At 53.6% G+C, this 15,075-nt stretch overlaps 1 protein-coding gene across 5 annotated transcripts in view; it reads left to right on the forward strand.

The window, feature by feature from the left end:
• The window catches only part of LOC135547155 (formin-like protein 2), a 135,385-nt gene that overhangs the window by 46,993 nt on the left and 73,317 nt on the right, over positions 1-15,075 (forward strand). For all 5 annotated transcript variants that reach the window (XR_010456674.1, XM_064975874.1, XM_064975871.1 and 2 more), the window contains exon 3: positions 3,506-3,586. Coding sequence is in view for 4 of the 5 variants with exons in the window: in XM_064975874.1 (XP_064831946.1) it covers positions 3,506-3,586 (81 nt within the window). In the remaining variant the exon portion in view is untranslated. The remainder of the gene's footprint in view (positions 1-3,505; positions 3,587-15,075) is intronic.

Below are 15,075 nucleotides of genomic sequence, written 5' to 3' on the forward strand. Positions count from 1 at the left end.
GTAATTACCAGGAATTCACTCCTCTTTATCTGGCGGCGTATAGCTCCTCTTTCCCTCCACACACAGGATATTACATAAGCTCCTGGCACAGTGCCCTTTAACCCCTACCCTCCCAGTCTCCCACTTCCTACTCTCCCAGCTTCCTTAACCCCTACCCTCCCAGTCTCCCACTTCCTACTCTCCCAGCTCCTTTAACCCCTACCTTCCCAGTCTCCCACTTCCTACTCTCCCAGCTCTTTTAACCCCCACCTTCCCAGTCCACCACTTCCTACTCTCCCAGCTCCCTTAACCCCTACCCTCCCAGTCTCCCACTTCCTACTCTCCCTCCTTTAACCCCTACCCTCCCAGTCTCCCACTTCCTACTCTCCCAGCTCCTTTAACCCCCACCTTCCCAGTCTCCCACTTCCTACTCTCCCAGCTCCTTTAACCCCCACCTTCCCAGTCTCCCACTTCCTACTCTCCCAGCTCCTTTAACCCCCACCTTCCCAGTCTCCCACTTCCTACTCTCCCAGCTCCTTTAACCCCTACCTTCCCAGTCTCCCACTTCCTACTCTCCCAGCTCCTTTAACCCCTACCTTCCCAGTCTCCCACTTCCTACTCTCCCAGCTCCTTTAACCCCCACCTTCCCAGTCTCCCACTTCCTACTCTCCCAGCTCCCTTAACCCCTACCCTCCCAGTCTCCCACTTCCTACTCTCCCTCCTTTAACCCCTACCCTCCCAGTCTCCCACTTCCTACTCTCCCAGCTCCTTTAACCCCCACCTTCCCAGTCCACCACTTCCTACTCTCCCAGCTCCTTTAACCCCTACCTTCCCAGTCTCCCACTTCCTACTCTCCCAGCTCCTTTAACCCCCACCTTCCCAGTCTCCCACTTCCTACTCTCCCAGCTCCTTTAACCCCTACCTTCCCAGTCCACCACTTCCTACTCTCCCAGCTCCCTTAACCCCTACCCTCCCAGTCCACCACTTCCTACTCTCCCAGCTCCCTTAACCCCTACCCTCCCAGTCCACCACTTCCTACTCTCCCAGCTCCCTTAACCCCTACCCTCCCAGTCTCCCACTTCCTACTCTCCCTCCTTTAACCCCCACCTTCCCAGTCTCCCACTTCCTACTCTCCCAGCTCCTTTAACCCCCACCTTCCCAGTCTCCCACTTCCTACTCTCCCAGCTCCTTTAACCCCTACCTTCCCAGTCTCCCACTTCCTACTCTCCCAGCTCCTTTAACCCCCACCTTCCCAGTCTCCCACTTCCTACTCTCCCAGCTCCCTTAACCCCTACCCTCCCAGTCTCCCACTTCCTACTCCCCGAGCTCCCTTAACCCCTACCTTCCCAGTCTCCCACTTCCTACTCTCCCAGCTCCTTTAACCCCCACCTTCCCAGTCTCCCACTTCCTACTCTCCCAGCTTCCTTAACCCCTACCCTCCCAGTCTCCCACTTCCTACTCCCCGAGCTCCCTTAACCCCTACCCTCCCAGTCTCCCACTTCCTACTCTCCCAGCTCCTTTAACCCCTACCCTCCCAGTCTCCCACTTCCTACTCTCCGAGCTCCCTTAACCCCTACCCTCCCAGTCTCCCACTTCCTACTCTCCCAGCTCCCTTAACCCCTACCTTCCCAGTCTCCCCCTCCCCTGTCTTACTCAGCCCCCTTGCTGCAGGTGCAGAGGAGAGGAGGAGGGATTCTACAACAGTCTAGATCGAATCCAGACCACTACCCTTCCTATATCCTCTCTCAGATCACTTGTATAGCTGTCCTAGACCATGCAGGAACTCTCTTTTATATGTGCCCCTATGAATCTCATATACTTCCTCTACTCTATAGGCCCGCCACATATATTCATTTCCCTGTCCTTTTCTATCAGCAACATATGCAGCCTGTCTGACACCAACAATGGTTTCCATGTTTGAGGCCTAAATAACACCCCATATCTTGCACTACTTTTGATCAGAGCCCTGTGGGTGACCCTATGGGCCCGTGTCAAAAGTAGTGCAGTATAAAGGGAATAGGGTGCCATTTGGGACTGAGAGGCACTCACTCACGCATTGATGTGACGGCCGAGGCCATCGCCATCATCACACAGCCAGCAATGGGATGATCAAACCGCTCGCCCCGAAACATAAAAACCACTCTGTCTGCGTCCCTGCATGTCTGACCTGGGTTGCCTAGCGACATGTAGTGAGCTCTGGAGCACCGTGGGGGAGGGGGGGGGGGGGCTGCCTACTCCCAGTCGGTCAGTGCAGCCGGGGGTAGCCAGCCTGCCTTCTGAGCTCTTAGTAGGCACAGATGAACCACCGCAGTACATAAATACAGCATAGACACAAAGCTATTGTGTGGGAACAGGAGCTGTGTGGATTAGTTAATCACCCTTCTGGACTGGCCACTTTTTTTGTCCCGAATGGCACCCTATTCCATATATGGTGCACTACTTTTGACCAGAGTCCATCAGACTACCTCTGCCAGGGTGGTAGCTAACAGCACGCTGAGGCATATTGGTCACGTCCATTCCAGTGCGAGTGGAGAGTCAATCAGACATAGGGCCTGCCCGAAATGACACCCTATTCCCTATATAGTGCACTTTCTGGGGATTGTAGTACACCATATAGGGAATAGGGTGCCGTCTGGGACTCAGACTCATTCAAACAGACTGCTTCCCAGCTCTCCAGCCTCTCACAACACAACAAAGCCCTATGATTTACATTGACAGGATGGATAATAGTGATTCATAATGGGGCTTTTGCGTGATTCGATAATATAAAGAGGGGTGTCCATCTCAAGATCAGCTGTTATTGTATCCACCACCAGCTGGCTTCACATTAAGACGGGGGAATCCAAAAGGAGTCTGATTTTGGGAGTCCCTGTGAGTGATGATCTGATGGCCTTTGATGCTAGTGCCGTTACAAAACAACCGCAATGTTTCTTAGTCCGCAGGCTTGAGCAAAGTAGCTAGGCTCGTAACCGTTGCTGAACAAAAAGTAAAGTATTCGAATGTGTCTTGTGTGTTCTCTTTCTACTCCTCTCTCGCTCTCCTCTCTCGCTCTCCTCTTTCTTTCTCTCTCTCTCGCTCTCTCGCTCTCTTCTCGCTCTCTTCTCTCGCTTTCCTCTCTCACTCTCCTCTCTCTCGCTCTCTCCCCTCTCTCTCGCTCTCTCTCCTCTTGCTCTCTTCTCTCGCGCTCTCTCTTCTCTCTCTCGCGCTCTCTCGCTCTCTTCTCTCGCTCTCTTCTCTCGCTCTCTTCTCTCACTTTCTCTCGCTCTCTCTCCTCTCTCTCGCTCTCTCTCGTCTTGCTCTCTTCTCTCGCTCTCTCGCTCTCCTCTTTCTCTCTCCTCTCTCTCCTCTTACTCTCTTCTCTCGCTCTCTCTCCTCTCTCTCCTCTCTCTCCTCTTGCTCTCTTCTCTCGCTCTCTCGCTCTCCTCTTTCTCCTCTCTCTCCTCTTACTCTCTTCTCTCGCTCTCTCTCCTCTCTCTCCTCTTGCTCTCTTCTCTCGCTCTCTCGCTCTCCTCTTTCTCTCTCCCAGGAACGATTCCAAGTGAAGAACCCACCTCACACATACATCCAGAAGCTGAGGGGTTATCTGGACCCAGCGGTCACCAGGAAGGTGAGTGAGTGTTGATTGTTCCCAACCAACTGTTCCACTGCCTCAGCCTCTTCCTTCCCCTTTTCAACCAGCTCCACACCACCAGGATATCCCAGCGTCCCTATGGCTGTGGAAAGAAGGCCCCGTGACCCCGAGAAGTAGTGGACCCCTTGGCGTTAAAGGGACATTGCACGTTCAAATAAAAAATGTGTCAGATGTTTTCAGACCTCTAATGTCAAGATGAAACCACGACCCACGGCAATCGGTTGCGTAGATCCAGCTACTGTATGTCTCCACCCCAAATGAGTGCACCGTCATCATGGGAAATAGGCATATAGGTGTCATTCTGACTACTTTTGAGGTCTGAAAACATCTGACACAATATCATTTTTGAGTGAAATGTCCCTTTAAACATGGCCTTGCAGAGCCTCACCATAGTTTAAAGGAGTGTTATGATATCATCCCCACAACTTGCTGGTGGCAGCAGCAGGGGAGTGAAGCAGCCTGTACTGGCTGAGGATGACTCTCTGGCCACAGAAGGGGAGTTTGGGGTGTGGTTTTTTTCCTTCTAAAGTACTGTGTCAGCCAACCTTCAGGCCTTGCCAATAAGGCAGAGTTTTGGCTCGTGGAGAGCGATAGTGCCGCTGTGAGAAGGGCCTGCGTCCGCAATCGCACCCTATTCCCTTTATAGTGCACTACTTTTGGCCAGGGCCGGGAGGGTATATCGGAAAGTATCTAGGGAATAGAGTGCTATTTGGGTCGGCGGCGTCGTCTCTCTCTGTGATTAAAAACAAATGAACTGAATGACTCTGCCAGAATAACAGCAAACTGTTCCGGATCATTTCATTACGCTGAACTGACTGGAGTGAACGTTTCAAGAGCCACATTGTACGCTCGCGGCGGCACGACGAGAGCGAGAGTTCAGATCTGTAGCTGGCGATGGATGTGACGACAGCGACACAAATAGAATGTCTGTCTCTGCTATCCTAGGCTAATGTTGAATTATTTACAGCGTTGTTCTGGGATTTTTTTTCTCCCATAGTGTTGAACGTTTGTCCCTCGTCCCCTTCCGCGATAGAAAGAGCAAAGGGAATGTGTTATGCGGCGTGTATTTTGGCACTCCTGCACCCCATAGCTGCATTATCGATGTAGTCTTAACGTCTATCCCAAATGGCACCCTATTCCCTTTCTGCTGCACTGCTTTGAACCAGATCCCTATGGGGGTGCCGTTTGGGACGCATCCTTGGTACACTGTTTTTAATGATACCCGAACAGGGTTGAAAGATCAGCGTTTCTCTCTGGAGACGGAGATGAAGGAGAATGGGAGGAAGAAGAGGAAGAAGGTTGAGGAACAAAATAGGCGAGGAGAAGAGAGGAATAGAAAGAGGGAACAGAGTGGATGGTGGATGAGAAGTGCTCATATTGTAGGCAGACGTAAGACTATGAGGACGAGTGTACTGTGGGATGGGGCAGGTTTGCTCTGCATCCCAAACGACACTGTTATTTCCTATACTGTTGACCAGGGCCTAGTCAAAAGTAGTGCATCATATAGGGATTAGGGTGCCATTTGAAACACAGCCGTAGTGTGTGGGAGGAGGGCTCCCAGATGACGGAAGTGACTGGTCCAGGTTTACTCTGTCTCTCTCTCTCTCTCTCTGTCAGGGTATAAACACGTAGCACTACGATGGCTGAAGGAAGGATTTATTACACGCTGTCTGCATCCCAAATGGCACCCTATTCCCTATAGTGCCTTACTAATGGGTCCAAGGGGAGACCCATAGTGCTCTGGTCAAAAGTAGTGCACTATATAGGGGATAGGGTGCCATTTGGGATGTGACCACTGACTCCAGGGCCTGCATACAGTAGGTTAGCCCTCGCTCCCTTTGTTCGTCTAGCAGCGCTGACCAAAGTATGGTCGTCCTCTACCTTTATTGAAAACGTCTGTCACAATCGGACCGAGAGGCACCAGCTCTTTATTTAAACAGGTCTGCTCTGCTCTTCGAGGAGGAAAGACATCCCTGGTCCCCCCATGTTTATTTTCACATCGAAGCGTCAGCCTGTATGGGCCGTTTAGCCCCTGCCCTGGTAGAGAAGAACTGTGAGATACTCCTCCAATATTCCTGTCTGCTCCTTCTAGCGCGCGGCTTTATACCCTGTTCCTACGGGAGTTATCGTGTCCCTCGCCGAGGTCAGCAGCGTGCACCAGGGGAGAGGGGGGGAGTGAGAGAGAGAGTGGTAAGGGGGCGAGAGAGAGGGGGTAAATTGAGAGAGAGAGAGAGAGAGGGGGAAATTGAGAGAGAGGGGGAAATTGAGAGAGTGGGGGAATTGAGAGAGAGGCTGAAATAGAGAGAGAGAGAGAGAGAGAGAGAGAGAGTCAGGGGAAATAAAGCGAGAGTTGGGGAAAGAGAGAGAGAGTCGGGGAAAGAGAGAGAGAGTCGGGGAAAGAGAGAGAGAGTCGGGGAAAGAGAGAGAGAGTCGGGGAAAGAGAGAGAGAGTCGGGGGGAAAGAGAGAGAGAGTCGGGGGAAAGAGAGAGAGAGTCGGGGGAAAGAGAGAGAGAGTCGGGGAAAGAGAGAGAGAGTCGGGGAAAGAGAGAGAGAGTCGGGGAAAGAGAGAGAGAGTCCGGGAAAGAGAGAGAGAGACGGGGAAAGAGAGAGAGAGAGAGACGGTGAAAGAGAGAGACGGGGAAGGAGAGGGAGAGAGACGGGGAAGGAGAGGGAGAGAGACGGGGAAAGAGGGAGAGAGAGAGACGGGGAAAGAGGGAGAGAGAGAGACGGGGAAAGAGGGAGAGAGAGAGAGGGGGAAAGAGGGAGTGAGAGAGACGGGGAAAGAGGGAGAGAGAGAGACTGGGAAAGAGGGAGAGAGAGAGACTGGGAAAGAGGGAGAGAGAGAGACTGGGAAAGAGAGAGAGACTGGGAAAGAGAGGGAGAGAGACGGGGAAAGAGAGGGAGATGGGGAGAGACGGGGAAAGAGGAGGAGAGACGGGGAAAGAGGGAGAGAGAGACGGGGAAAGAGGGAGAGAGAGACGGGGAGAGAGAGACGGGGAAAGAGGGAGAGAGAGAGACGGGGAAAGAGGGGAGAGAGAGAGACGGGGAAAGAGGGAGAGAGAGAGACGGGGAAAGAGGGAGAGAGAGAGACGGGGAAAGAGGGGAGAGAGAGAGACGGGGAAAGAGGGAGAGAGAGACGGGGAAAGAGAGAGAGAGAGACTGGGAAAGAGAGAGAGAGAGAGAGACGGGGAAAGAGGGAGAGAGAGAGACGGGGAAAGAGGGAGAGAGAGAGACGGGGAAAGAGGGGGAGAGAGAGACGGGGAAAGAGGGAGAGAGAGAGACGGGGAAAGAGGGAGAGAGAGAGACGGGGAAAGAGGGAGAGAGAGACGGGGAAAGAGAGAGAGAGAGACTGGGAAAGAGAGAGAGAGAGAGACGGGGAAAGAGAGAGTTGGAGAGACGGGGAAAGAGAGAGTTGGAGAGACGGGGAAAGAGAGAGTTGGAGAGACGGGGAAAGAGAGAGTTGGAGAGACGGGGAAAGAGAGAGTTGGAGAGATGGGGAAAGAGAGAGTTGGAGAGACGGGGAAAGAGAGAGAGAGAGAGTGGGGAAAGAGAGGGAGAGAGACGGAGAAAGAGAGGGAGAGAGACGGGGAAAGAGAGAGACGGGGAAACAGGGGGAGAGAGAGACGGGGAAAGAGGGAGAGAGAGAGACGGGGAAAGAGAGAGAGAGAGACTGGGAAAGAGACAGATGGGGGAGAGAGAGAGACGGGGAAAGAGAGAGTTAGAGAGATGGGGAAAGAGAGAGAGAGTGGGAAAGAGAGAGAGTGGGAGAGAGAGAGAGTGGGGAAAGAGAGAGAGAGAGAGTGTGGAAAGAGAGAGAGAGAGCTGGGAGAGAGAGAGACACGGGGAAAGAGGGAGAGAGACGGTGAAAGAGGGAGAGATGGGGAAAGAGGGAGAGAGACGGGGAAAGAGGGAGAGAGAGAGACGGGGAAAGAGGGAGAGAGAGAGACGGGGAAAGAGGGAGAGAGAGAGAGGGGGAAAGAGGGAGTGAGAGAGACGGGGAAAGAGGGAGAGAGAGAGACCGGGAAAGAGGGAGAGAGAGAGACTGGGAAAGAGGGAGAGAGAGAGACAGGGAAAGAGAGAGAGACTGGGTAAGAGAGAGAGACGGGGAAAGAGAGGGAGAGAGACGGGGAAAGAGAGGGAGATGGGGAGAGACGGGGAAAGAGGGGGAGAGACGGGGAAAGAGGGAGAGAGAGACGGGGAAAGAGGGAGAGAGAGACGGGGAGAGAGAGACGGGGAAAGAGGGAGAGAGAGAGACGGGGAAAGAGGGAGAGAGAGAGACGGGGAAAGAGGGAGAGAGAGAGACGGGGAAAGAGGGAGAGAGAGAGACGGGGAAAGAGGGAGAGAGAGAGACGGGGAAAGAGGGAGAGAGAGACGGGGAAAGAGAGAGAGAGAGACTGGGAAAGAGAGAGAGAGAGAGAGACGGGGAAAGAGGGAGAGAGAGATACGGGGAAAGAGGGAGAGAGAGAGACGGGGAAAGAGGGAGAGAGAGAGACGGGGAAAGAGGGAGAGAGAGAGACGGGGAAAGAGGGAGAGAGAGAGACGGGGAAAGAGGGAGAGAGAGAGACGGGGAAAGAGGGAGAGAGAGACTGGGAAAGAGAGAGAGAGAGAGAGACGGGGAAAGAGAGAGTTGGAGAGACGGGGAAAGAGAGAGTTGGAGAGACGGGGAAAGAGAGAGTTGGAGAGACGGGGAAAGAGAGAGTTGGAGAGACGGGGAAAGAGAGAGTTGGAGAGACGGGGAAAGAGAGAGTTGGAGAGACGGGGAAAGAGAGAGTTAGAGAGACGGGGAAAGAGAGAGAGAGAGAGTGGGGAAAGAGAGGGAGAGAGACGGAGAAAGAGAGGGAGAGAGACGGGGAAAGAGAGAGACGGGGAAACAGGGGGAGAGAGAGACGGGGAAAGAGGGAGAGAGAGAGACTGGGAAAGAGACAGACGGGGGGAGAGAGAGAGACGGGGAAAGAGAGAGTTAGAGAGATGGGGAAAGAGAGAGAGAGTGGGAAAGAGAGAGAGTGGGAGAGAGAGAGAGTGGGGAAAGAGAGAGAGAGAGAGTGTGGAAAGAGAGAGAGAGAGAGCTGGGAGAGAGAGAGACACGGGGAAAGAGGGAGAGAGACGGTGAAAGAGGGAGAGACGGGGAAAGAGGGAGAGAGACGGGGAAAGAGGGGGAGAGAGACTGGGAAAGAGGGGGAGAGCGACGGGGGAAGAGGGAGAAAGCGACGGGGAAAGAGGGAGAGAGAGAGACGGGGAAAGAGGGAGAGAGAGAGACGGGGAAAGACGGAGAGAGAGAGACGGGGAAAGAGGGAGACGGGGAAAGAGGGAGAGAGAGAGACGGGGAAAGAGAGAGACGGGGAAAGAGAGGGGCGGGGAAAGAGAGGGGCGGGGAAAGAGAGAGACGGGGAAATAGAGAGACGGGGAAAGAGAGAGACGGGGAAAGAGGTAGAGAGAGAGAGACTGGGAAAGAGAGAGACGGGGAAAGCGAGAGTTAGAGAGACGGGGAAAGAGAGAGTTAGAGAGACGGGGAAAGAGAGAGTTAGAGAGACGGGGAAAGAGAGAGAGAGAGACAGGGAAAGAGAGAGTTAGGGAGACGGGGAAAGTGAGAGAGAGAGAGTGTGGGGAAAGAGAGAGAGAGAGAGTGGGGAAAGAGAGAGAGAGAGAGCTGGGAGAGAGAGAGACACGGGGAAAGAGGGAGAGAGACAGGGAAGAGGGAGAGACGGGGAAAGAGGTAGAGAGACGGGGAAAGAGGGAGAGAGACGGGGAAAGAGGGAGAGAGAGAGACGGGGAAAGAGGGAGAGAGAGAGACGGGGAAAGAGGGAGAGAGAGACGGGGAAAGAGAGAGAGACGGGGAAAGAGAGAGTTAGAGAGACGGGGAAAGAGAGAGTTAGAGAGACGGGGAAAGAGAGAGAGAGACTGGGAAAGCGAGAGAGACGGGGAAAGAGAGAGAGAGACGGGGAAAGAGAGAGAGAGACGGGGAAAGAGAGAGAGAGACAGGGAAAGAGAGAGAGAGAGAGACGGGGAAAGAGAGAGTTAGAGAGACGGGGAAAGAGAGACGGGGAAAGAGAGAGAGACGGGGAAAGAGAGAGTTGGGGAGATGGGGAAAGAGAGAGAGAGAGAGTGGGGAAAGAGAGAGAGAGTGGGGAAAGAGAGAGAGAGAGCTGGGAGAGAGAGAGACACGGTGAAAGAGGGAGAGAGACAGGGAAGAGGGAGAGAGACGGGGAAAGAGGTAGAGAGACGGGGAAAGAGCGAGAGAGACGGGGAAAGAGGGAGAGAGAGACTGGGAAAGAGGGAGAGAGAGACTGCGAAAGAGGGAGAGAGAGACTGGGAAAGAGGGGGAGAGAGACTGGGAAAGAGGGAGAGAGAGACGGGGAAAGAGGGAGAGAGAGACGGGGAAAGAGGGAGAGAGAGATGGGGAAAGGGGGAGACAGACGGGGAAAGGGGGAGAGAGACGGGAAAAGAGGGAGAGACGGGGAGAGACGTGGAAAAAGGGAGAGAGACGGGGAAAGAGGGAGAGAGAGACGGGGAAAGAGGGAGAGAGACGGGGAAAGAGAGAGAGAGAGACGGGAAAGAGGGAGAGAGAGCAGGGAGAGAGAGAGAGACGGGGAAAGAGAGGGAGAGAGACGGGGAAAGAGAGGGAGAGAGACGGGGAAAGAGAGGGAGAGAGACGGGGAAAGAGAGGGAGAGAGACGGGGGAAAGAGAGAGAGAGCGGGGAAAGAGAGAGAGACGGGGAAAGAGGGAGAGAGAGAGACGGGGAAAGAGAGGGAGAGACGGGGAAAGAGAGGGAGAGACGGGGAAAGAGGGAGAGACGGGGAAAGAGGGGGAGAGCGACGGGGAAAAAGGGAGAGAGAGCGACGGGGAAAGAGGGAGAGAGAGAGACGGGGAAAGAGGGAGAGAGAGAGAGAGACGGGGAAAGAGAGAGAGAGAGAGAGACTGGGAAAGTGAGAGAGACGGGGAAAGAGGGAGAGAGACGGGGAAAGAGAGAGAGAGAGACTTGGAATGAGAGAGAGAGAGACGGGGAAAGAGAGAGTTAGAGAGACCGGGAAAGAGAGAGAGAGAGAGAGACGGGGAAAGAGAGAGTTAGGGAGACGGGGAAAGAGAGAGAGAGAGAGAGTGGGGAACGAGAGAGAGAGAGCTGGGAGAGAGAGAGAGACGGGGAAAGAGGGAGAGAGACGGGGAAAGAGGGAGAGAGACGGGGAAAGAGGGAGAGAGACACGGGGAAAGAGAGGGAGAGAGACGGGGAAAGAGAGGGAGAGAGACGGGGAAAGAGAGGGAGAGAGACGGGGAAAGAGACGGAGAGAGACGGGGAAAGAGAGGGAGAGAGACGGGGAAATAGGGGGAAAGAGAGGGGGAGAGAGACGGGGAAAGAGAGGGAGAGAGACGGGGAAAGAGGGAGAGACGGGGAAAGAGAGGGAGAGACGGGGAAAGAGGGGGAGAGAGACGGGGAAAGAGGGAGAGAGAGAGACGGGGGAAAGAGGGAGAGAGAGCGACGGGGAAAGAGGGAGAGAGAGCGACGGGGAAAGAGAGGGACGGGGAAAGAGGGGGAGAGAGAGACGGGGGAAGAGGGAGAGAGAGAGACGGGGAAAGAGGGAGAGAGAGAGAGAGACGGGGAAAGAGAGAGAGACTGGGAAAGTGAGAGAGACGGGGAAAGAGGGAGAGAGACGGGGAAAGAGAGAGAGAGAGACTTGGAATGAGAGAGAGAGAGACGGGGAAAGAGAGAGTTAGAGAGACCGGGAAAGAGAGAGAGAGAGAGAGACGGGGAAAGAGAGAGTTAGGGAGACGGGGAAAGAGAGAGTTAGAGAGAGAGTGGGGAACGAGAGAGAGAGAGCTGGGAGAGAGAGAGAGACGGGGAAAGAGGGAGAGAGACGGGGAAAGAGGGAGAGAGACGGGGAAAGAGAGGGAGAGAGACACGGGGAAAGAGAGGGAGAGAGACGGGGAAAGAGAGGGAGAGAGACGGGGAAAGAGAGAGAGAGAGACGGGGAAAGAGACGGAGAGAGACGGGGAAAGAGAGGGAGAGAGACGGGGAAATAGGGGGAAAGAGAGGGGGAGAGAGACGGGGAAAGAGAGGGAGAGAGACGGGGAAAGAGGGAGAGACGGGGAAAGAGAGGGAGAGACGGGGAAAGAGGGGGAGAGAGACGGGGAAAGAGGGAGAGAGAGAGACGGGGAAAGAGGGAGAGAGAGCGACGGGGAAAGAGGGAGAGAGAGCGACGGGGAAAGAGAGGGACGGGGAAAGAGGGGAGAGAGAGACGGGGGAAGAGGGAGAGAGAGAGACGGGGAAAGAGGGAGAGAGAGAGAGAGACGGGGAAAGAGAGAGAGAGAGAGAGACTGGGAAAGTGAGAGAGATGGGGAAAGAGGGAGAGAGACGGGGAAAGAGAGAGAGAGAGACTTGGAATGAGAGAGAGAGAGACGGGGAAAGAGAGAGTTAGAGAGACCGGGAAAGAGAGAGAGAGAGAGAGACGGGGAAAGAGAGATTTAGGGAGACGGGGAAAGAGAGAGAGAGTGGGGAACGAGAGAGAGAGAGCTGGGAGAGAGAGAGAGACGGGGAAAGAGGGAGAGAGACGGGGAAAGAGGGAGAGAGACGGGGAAAGAGGGAGAGAGACACGGGGAAAGAGAGGGAGAGAGACGGGGAAAGAGACGGGGAAAGAGAGGGAGAGAGACGGGGAAAGAGAGGGAGAGAGACGGGGAAAGAGACGGAGAGAGACGGGGAAAGAGAGGGAGAGAGACGGGGAAATAGGGGGAAAGAGAGGGGGAAAGAGAGGGAGAGAGACGGGGAAAGAGGGAGAGAGAGAGTTATGGTTTTTACATTCCTGCTCAGCCCCCTTTTCTTCAGACTCAAACAATTGCCACTTTGTGCCTCTATGGAGAGCCGGAGCTGGAGGTCATTGCCTCCGCTTTACATATGCAGGCCCAGTGCATTCCGCTCAGCCAATATACAGCCAAGGAGGAAGATTTGCATTCCAAAAAGTTCACAAGAATGTATCAGCCTTTGATTTGTTTCCAGAATGACCCCTCTGGAGTGGGCACAGCTCCCCACTCTCTACCTCTTTCTCTCGCTTTCCCCCTGTTTTCTCTACTCTCTCCTTTCTCTTTCCCTGCTCTACCGCTCTCTTCTCTTTCCCTCTCCCCTCTCCCCGCTCTCTCTTTTTACCCCTGCTCCCATTCCCTGCTTTCTCTCCTGTTTCACCCTGCTCTCTGTCCTCTCTCTATCCTCTCTCCTCTATATCCCCCAACTCTCTGTCCTCTCTCTGTCCTCTATATCCCTCTACTCTCTGTCCTCTCTCTATATCACCCTACTCTCTGTCCTCTCTCTGTCCTCTATATCCCCCTACTCTCTGTCCTCTCTCTCTCTCTTCTCTATATCCCCCTACTCTCTATCCTCTCTCCTCTATATCCCCCTAATCTCTGTCCTCTCTCCTCTATATCCCCCTACTCTCTGTCCTCTCTCTTCTCTCTCCTCTATATCCCCCTACTCTTTGTCCTCTCTTTCTCTCCTCTATATACTCATACTCTCTGTCCTCTCTCTCTCTCCTCAAAATCCCCATACTCTCTGTCCTCTCTCTTTCTCTCCTCTATATCCCCCTACTCTCTGTCCTCTCTCTCCTCTATATCCCCCTACTCTCTGTCTTCTCTCCTCTATATCCCCCTACTCTCTGTCCTCTCTCTCCTCTATATCCCCCTACTCTGTCATCTGTCTTCTCCCTCTCCTCTATATCCCCCTACTCTCTGTCCTCTCTCTCTCTCTCTCCTCTATATCCCCCTACTCTCTGTCCTCTCTCTCTCTCCTCAAAATCCCCATACTCTCTGTCCTCTCTCTCTCTCCTCTATATCCCCTACTCTCTGTCCTCTCTCTCCTCAAAATCCCCATACTCTCTGTCCTCTCTCTCTCTCATCTATATCCTCATACTCTCTGTCCTCTCTCTCTCTCCTCAAAATCCCCATACTCTCTTTCCTCTCTCTCTCTCTCCTCTATATCCCCCTACTCTCTGTCCTCTCTCTCTCTTCTCTATATCCCCCTACTCTCTATCCTCTCTCCTCTATATCCCCCTAATCTCTGTCCTCTCTCCTCTATATCCCCCTACTCTCTGTCCTCTCTCTTCTCTCTCCTCTATATCCCCCTACTCTTTGTCCTCTCTTTCTCTCCTCTATATACTCATACTCTCTGTCCTCTCTCTCTCTCCTCAAAATCCCCATACTCTCTGTCCTCTCTCTCTCTATATCCCCATACTCTCTGTCCTCTCTCCCCTATATTCCCATACTCTTTGTCCTCTCTCTCTCTCCTCTATATCCCCCTACTCTCTGTCCTCGCTCCTCTATATCCCCTACTCTCTGTCCTCTCTCTCTCTCCTCAAAATCCCCATACTCTCTGTCCTCTCTCTCTCCTCTATATCCCCCTACTCTCTGTCCTCTCTCCCCTATATCCCCCTACTCTCTGTCTCTCTCTCTCTCCTCTATATCCCCCTACTCTCTGTCCTCTCTCTCCTCTATATCCCCCTACTCTCTGTCCTCTCTCTCCCCTATATCCACTACTCTCTGTCCTCTCTCTCTCTCCTCTATATCCCCATACTCTCTGTCTTCTCTCTCTCTCCTCTATATCCCCATACTCTCTGTCCTCTCTCTCTCTCCTCAAAATCACCATACTCTCTGTCCTCTCTCTCTCCTCTATATCCCCCTACTCTCTGTCCTCTCTCCCCTATATCCCCCTACACTCTGTCGTCTCTCTCTCTCTCCTCTATATCCCCCTACTCTCTGTCCTCCTCTATATCCCCCTACTCTCTGTCCTCTCTCCCCTATATTCCCCTACTCTTTGTCCTCTCTCTCTCTCCTCTATATCCCCCTACTCTTTGTCCTCTCTCCCTCTCCTCTATATCCCCCTACTCTCTGTCCTCTCTCTCTCTCCTCTATATCCTCATACTCTCTGTCCTCTCTCTTTCTCCTCAAAATCCCCATACTCTCTGTCCTCTCTCTTTCTCTCCTCTATATCCCCCTACTCTCTGTCCTCTCTCTCCTCTATATCCCCCTACTCTCTGTCTTCTCTCCTCTATATCCCCCTACTCTCTGTCCTCTCTCCTCTATATCCCCCTACTCTGTCATCTGTCTTCTCCCTCTACTCTCTGTCCTCTCTCCTCTATATCCCCCTACTCTCGGTCCTCTCTCTCCTCTATATCCCCCTACTCGGTCATCTCTGTCTCTCTCTCTCTCTCTCTCTCTCTCCTCTATATCCTCCTACTCTCTGTCTTCCCTCTCTCTCCTCTATATCCCCCTACTCTCTGTCCTCTCTCTCCTCTATATCCCCCTCCTCGGTCATCTCTGTCTCTCTCTCTCTCTTCTCTATATCCTCATATTCTCTGTCCCCTCTCTCTCTCCTCTTTTATCCTCCTACTCTCTGTCCTCTCTCTCTCTCCTCTATATCCCCCTACTCTCTGTCCTCTCTCTCCTCTATATCCCCCTACTCTGTCATCTCTCTCTCTCCTCTATATCCCCC

The sequence above is a fragment of the Oncorhynchus masou genome, chromosome 10 (genome assembly GCF_036934945.1).
Source record: "Oncorhynchus masou masou isolate Uvic2021 chromosome 10, UVic_Omas_1.1, whole genome shotgun sequence".
Lineage (NCBI taxonomy): Eukaryota > Metazoa > Chordata > Actinopteri > Salmoniformes > Salmonidae > Oncorhynchus > Oncorhynchus masou.